Source organism: Symsagittifera roscoffensis, chromosome 4 (genome assembly GCF_963678635.1).
Source record: "Symsagittifera roscoffensis chromosome 4, txSymRosc1.1, whole genome shotgun sequence".
NCBI classification, from domain to species: domain Eukaryota; kingdom Metazoa; phylum Xenacoelomorpha; order Acoela; family Convolutidae; genus Symsagittifera; species Symsagittifera roscoffensis.
Window position 1 is genome coordinate 75603197 of NC_087065.1, and position 6000 is coordinate 75609196.

The 6000-nt window shown below is 36.2% G+C and overlaps 1 protein-coding gene across 1 annotated transcript in view; it reads left to right on the forward strand.

Annotated features, from left to right (window-relative positions):
* The window catches only part of LOC134843531 (uncharacterized), a 52002-nt gene extending 46219 nt beyond the window's left edge, over window positions 1–5783 (forward strand). The window contains exons 12-15 of the mRNA XM_063859637.1: window positions 199–359; window positions 1822–2067; window positions 3711–3960; window positions 5008–5783. Of these exons, the coding sequence (XP_063715707.1) occupies window positions 199–359; window positions 1822–2067; window positions 3711–3960; window positions 5008–5109 (759 nt within the window). The 3' untranslated portion in view covers window positions 5110–5783. The remainder of the gene's footprint in view (window positions 1–198; window positions 360–1821; window positions 2068–3710; window positions 3961–5007) is intronic.
* Window positions 5784–6000: the final 217 nt, after the last annotated feature.

Consider the following 6000-nt stretch of genomic DNA (forward strand, 5'->3'; position numbering starts at 1 on the left):
TCTCTAAAAAAGTTTTTAAAAAATAGTTAAATTGTACCAAACGGGATAACTGGCGCAAAATAGTACCTGGCGGGTCTAGGAGCGAGCAGTTGCCGTTGGCTAGGATGGATCAAAAATTGCGAATTAGTAAGGAGTGGTTTGGAATTTGTAAGTTTTCTGAGTACTAACTAAAAATTATATTTTTTTGGCGTTGTTCAGGTTGGCGCTTCGTTGGGATCTGACGGTGGCCTTAATGGTCGAATAGATACAGTATCAGTGAGCGCTAGTGGTGGTAGTGGGAGTGGGAGTAGCAATGGAGATGCTATCCTCAAGATCAGCTCGGCTAGTCTGAAGAGTGCCCAGATATCACAGCAGAACAGGTGGGAACAAGACTTGTGTTGCGCACTTCAAAACATGAACATTTATAACTTGCATTTTTTGTAAATTGATTAAGTTATAAACAAATGACAATGAGAACAAGTATAGCCGGTTTCATGTGCAAGTAGCACAGAAGTTTTGACCACAAAAAAGAAACATATTTTAGCAAGTTGTTTTTTGTTCATTCGCCAATGAGCGGATCTGAACAAAAGCCTAAAACTTAAGTATATTCGATAGTAAGAGCAGAATACGCCTATATGACAAGGGTCTCTAAAAAAAATAATCGAAAAACAAAAAAATCTAATGGTTTGGCGTGGAAAAAAAACAAAACAAGGATAGTCGGTTACTATGCAAGAAGCAGCACAGAATGGAATGTTCCGACGATAGTCTTAAAAAATTACAAAAAAGTTTATTCAAATTAGTGAGGTTTTTTTTCTGCGTGATGTGAAAAAAGATCCGAAGGGAAAAATAAAACTTAGGCAAATTTGACAGTCATAGTAATATTGGCACATTGGAAAATACTTTTTAAAGAAAAGTTAACTAAAAAAAATGAAGAAAAAATTGTAAAAAAACTGTAAATTGTAAGAAAAATTGTGATTTTTAATTTCTGAAGTTTGTGATTCCCAAAATGGCGTTAAAAATTTCCAAAAACTTTATATGCTGTTCGAATCACGACTCATGGTTTTAATATGATATATCACTCCACCCATTCCGCAGATTATTTGTGTTAACTGATTTTCCGTGGGAAACAAAGTTGAAAAAATTTTTTTAAAAAACTAATACACCGGAATAAAAAGTTTCTCCCCATTTTCAATGGTCGGAACAACAAGGATAGCCGGTTACTATTCAAGTGGCATAGAATGTTCAGATCATATTTTCAAAAAACTCTTGCGGCGATTTTTGTTTTTTTTTGAAGTGATTGCAGGATCTAAACGAAAACTTAGAACTTAGATAGTAAAAATAACTGATATGGCCTTTAGACTTGTAATGTCTAAGAATTTTTTATTTTATGTCCAAGTCTAAAAAAGTATTTCACTTGTATCGGTTTCAGCGGAGAGAATATTATAAGTATTTAAGATTAAGAATGTTTGAATTAGATGGATCTGAATGCTGTCTGAACTTCAGGTATGGAGGACACACCATTGCGGACATCGTTTTTTTTTTTCACAATTTCCTAAATTACGTGGTGGAGGGAGAAGACTTCACTTTCACATCGCGTTTATTCTCAAATCGTTTAATCTGCTTGCATTCTCATTTGGGGAGATAATAAATGTGTTATTAATGATCTGACGAATCGTCAGCCATGGGTAGCATAAATTGGTGGTTTCATTAATTTGAGCCTCGTGTTTAGATCGAAAAATTAAACGTTTTAGATTTAAAAGTCAACGCTGGCTTTAGAATACGAAATAACCATTAAAATGGCATGTTGATGGTAGTTTAACTTGTATGCGTGTTTTTTTTCAGGAAGTACCTAGGGGTTGAGATGGGTCACGTGGACTTTGGTGTCAGCAGTGCAACTGGAACAGAGGGAGGGGGAGGGGAAGAGGATGAGTGGACGGAAACGAATGAGGAGAGTGTGAGCAGAGTGGTGAGCAGCTTGGACTTTTTGCTGGAGCAGCGGGGAGGAGACAACAGGAACAGCAGCACTGCCACTCTGCGACGCCAGGCCGAACAGAGGAGCAAAACTGCATTCAGCCTCACTTACAACAAGTCAGTACACTACAATAACAGTACAGTATTGCCCGTTTTTTGCCATTACAGTATTATTCGTTTTATTTTTAACCCCGAGTACAGTACTGCTGCAGTTGTACAGATATCGAAGGATAGATTTTGCGTAATGGGAGTGTAAGGTAAGGCCTAGTGGCTAAGACGCGTGGAGGTCAGGATTTGAATCCGAGGTCTTTCTCTTAATCTCATTTCCCTTCCAGGCTCATTTCCCTTGGGCTTAAGATAACGAAGTCGCCTTTGCACCCTAAGGTCTGGGGTTTGAGTCCCGACAGGTTTTTTGCTCATGAATTTTAATTTTTCTTTCAGGTAAAAGTTGAGTTGTCGGACTTCATGTGGTCTTTCCAACTTTTTCGGCTTATTTGCCGCATCACGGATTTTTTTATCTAGAAAACTTTAATTATAGTTGCAAGTGTTATGCTTTGTAGTTTCAGAGGCGTAAAACTTGTTTAGAAAATCTGTTTTTTTTCGGCTCAACTGATGTCTGCTCAAAGATTTTCGCCTTTGTTTCCGCTTCGGAAGTTTTGTTGCGTTGCTATTTTAAGATGCTAACTCATCGAGACATAAGAACATTTCTCAGTTTTTTTCTCGACTTCTTAAGCTTTTTTATGTTTGTATTGTTTCGCAAGTGATGCGAAGCTCGGCTTCGGCTCTGTGTTTTATTCGTGTTTTCTCAATGAAAATTTCTTTGAAAAAGCTGGAAAATTCTTTTGATTTGTACTTTCGTAAGTGGATTTTATTTCTTGGATTTATTCGGACTGAAAAATTTACCTAATAATTCAGTATTCTGAATATTCTTTGTCGTTATCAAAAAAAATACCAATCAAAAAAGCTTCAAAAATTTTCGAAAGAACTTAAGGGGCTTCATTGTTCTTTAAAATTTTTGTCTCGGATTTATCGAGTTCATTTTCCAACTGTCTGTTGGCTATGTTTGGATGGCAATTTTTGTTGAACTCTGAGAAGTTCTAGAATTTTCTCAAAAGTTGAAAGCACTTTAGTCGACATTAGCCGATAAGATCAAACAGTTTTCATGAAATAGTTAAACAGATTTAGTGTCAGATTAGGAGTTACAGAGCAAATAGTTGAGCTAATTTTGCGGTTTTATTAAGTACAGTCTAAATTTGTTAACCAAATTTTCGAAATTAGTTTAATCCTGGCGATTTAATGGTCTGACATCATATTTTGGTTGATATCATGTTAGTCAGGTCTGCAAATGTGAACATGTTTTCCCAGTATGCTATAACTTTTTTTCGTAAATTTCAGTAAAATTGTCCTTGAGTTAGCTAGAGTAGACTCCCTAAAAAACCTAAACATATGACTGTTCATTTCAGCAGCTATTTTCACTTTCTCTACCAAAACAGCTGGTTTTTGTAATGTTTTGGCTTGGTGTGTGGTTTTCATTTGTATATTACGAACAAAATTAGAACAAAATGTGGCCATTATGGTATTTAATCGGATGATCTCGATTTTATCAAGTTAAGTTTTTAATCAAAGTTAAAACCACCGATTATATGTGTTTGCTTGCATGCGTGTGCAAGGGCGTGCTTGAGAAGTCTAGAAGAACCATATCGCTTGTTTTCAAACTATGGCCATTTCTATCTCATGTATGGGTTCGTTGTGTTGCGTAGGTTTGGCAAGTATGGTCAGAGTGGAAGTGTGAACACTACGAGCTTCAGACGAACCATACCCTGTGTGTGTCTCATGACTCATGGCATTCTCTACGACGACTTCAACTATGACCTGATCGACTTCTTCTCCGGCAGACAAGCTGGCCGTCTCTTCATCCACTTCGCCAAGAGGGCTCTGGTGCAGCCACACTCCATCACCAGACAGTTTTTTCTCTCCTGCAACCCATACCAACTGGACCACTCAGAAATGGTATTCATTGTAGTAATAATATAATACGATAAGTATAATATTGATATCATTTAAAACATTGAAAATATTACTTAAGCGAAAGGGTGCAATGAATACTTGAAATGCTTATATTAATGAAATAGTAATATTAATATCATTAAAATTATTACTGAAACGGAAAGGTACTATGCATACTTAAAAAATACTGTTTATAAAATTATAAAATTTTTACTGAAACGAAAAAGTACTTTTCACTTAGATTTAAGTGTAAAGGAATGAAGTTCAAATCCAAATTTTTTTTGGATTTATGGTTTTTCTAATTCATTGACATCTTTGCTTTTTTGCTGGCAATGTCAGCATAATATCTTCACTTTGCACGTATTTCGCAGCATGTTTCATTTAAGCTTCGAACTATTGAGTAGCTAATTGGGTTTTCAAAACTCGCCAAGTTCAGTCAAAAACAGCATGTGTTAAAATCATGGTAAAGATTTTTGAAGATAAAAGGCAAACACTAATTCTGCAGTTCGAAACCAACTGTAAAATATGACGTTATCCTTATGTTTTTAAGAGCAATAAACGTAGTGAGTACTCTTATATAGGTCTTGCTGATTTTTTTTCAGGAAAAAGTCTTTGTTCTCGCTCAATTTTGTTCATGCTCAATTTTGATTTTTCGAGGTTTGACTTGAGATTTCGTTTCAAGTTCGGTGCATTTCCATTGGTAAAAGGAAGGCAAACTCCTTTATTGAACAGCAAAAGTTAAAGGTCACGAAAAATGTGATTGACTGCTAATTTCGAAAAGGGAAAATAATCAGATTTCCCAGCGAAATATAAGTTTTGCCTATTGATCCAGTTTTCTCAAATTAGGTTAATTTTAACAAAAAAAACCGTCCGTCATAAATTGTTCTACAAATTCAAAGAGCTTTAAGGCCATCTATGTTTTTCTTCGAAATTCAAAAGATGAAGGTTTTTGAAAAAACAAGTCAGTTGTTTTTCAGTTTCCTTGCGTTCATTACTCTTTTCCAACTGTCAGTTGGCTATGTTTTCCAAGTTTTGTTCATGCTGTTTCAGGTGCATATTTGCATTCTTGTTATGGAAGCTCGCATGCAGATAGAGCTCTACTATGCCATGCGAGCTATTAACGACTATCGCGAGATGCAGCATGACGATTGACGAAGAAGCGAACGATTGACGAAGAAGGAGTTACCGCCGCCTTCATTCAATAGCCAAAAAAAAACGCCTGAAAACCCGCAAATAAAGAAACATTGCTCTGAAAAGAGTCACTCGAAAAAATGAATTTAAGACAAAAGAAATCAAAATAAAAAATGTGACAAAATCTCCGACTGATAAAAATGTGATAAAAACTTTAATAGACATTTCGCTGCAGGCGAAAAGAAACGAAAATAATTTGTTAGAAAGGACAATCGACTTGTCGCTTTTTTGACGTTTGATATTTGGACTTGGACATGAAAAGTGTCTGCTAATCAATTGTTTTATTCTATCCGAATTGACACATCAGGACAATCTGCTTACGAAGCTCCTCAACGCCGCTACACTCCAGCAGTCGCCGCGACATTCGAAACTAAACTGACCAAACCTCATTTGCGAATGAGAGCAATCAAATTGTATTCTAATCGAGAATAGAGGCAGTATTTTCTATTTTAGCTCTGCGGCAGCATGTTTTTGACCGGTAGAGTGGTAGGTAAATGCAGTTTATAAAATACGTCTTCTAGGCAAGACCTAGTCTCTATTTTATTTTGCTGATGCAACAAATTGTTCAAATACTCTCAAATTTTGTTCTACAATCAAGTGCTAACTTTCAATTAAAATAAACTTTTAAAATCTTCCTTCATTTCCTTTTGTCTCAAGGTGAGTATAGATGCTGGATCGCCAGAGACGGAGGTACCGCAAAATGGTGAACAGATAATTGGTGAACAGATAATTGGCGAACAGAAAAGTTCATAGTTTTAAGCATTATATCACACAAAGGCTGTAGTGGTGTGGTATACTTGAGGTGAAATCAGGGGCAGATTTGAGGAAGGGCGCACGCCCCCACAACTCGGG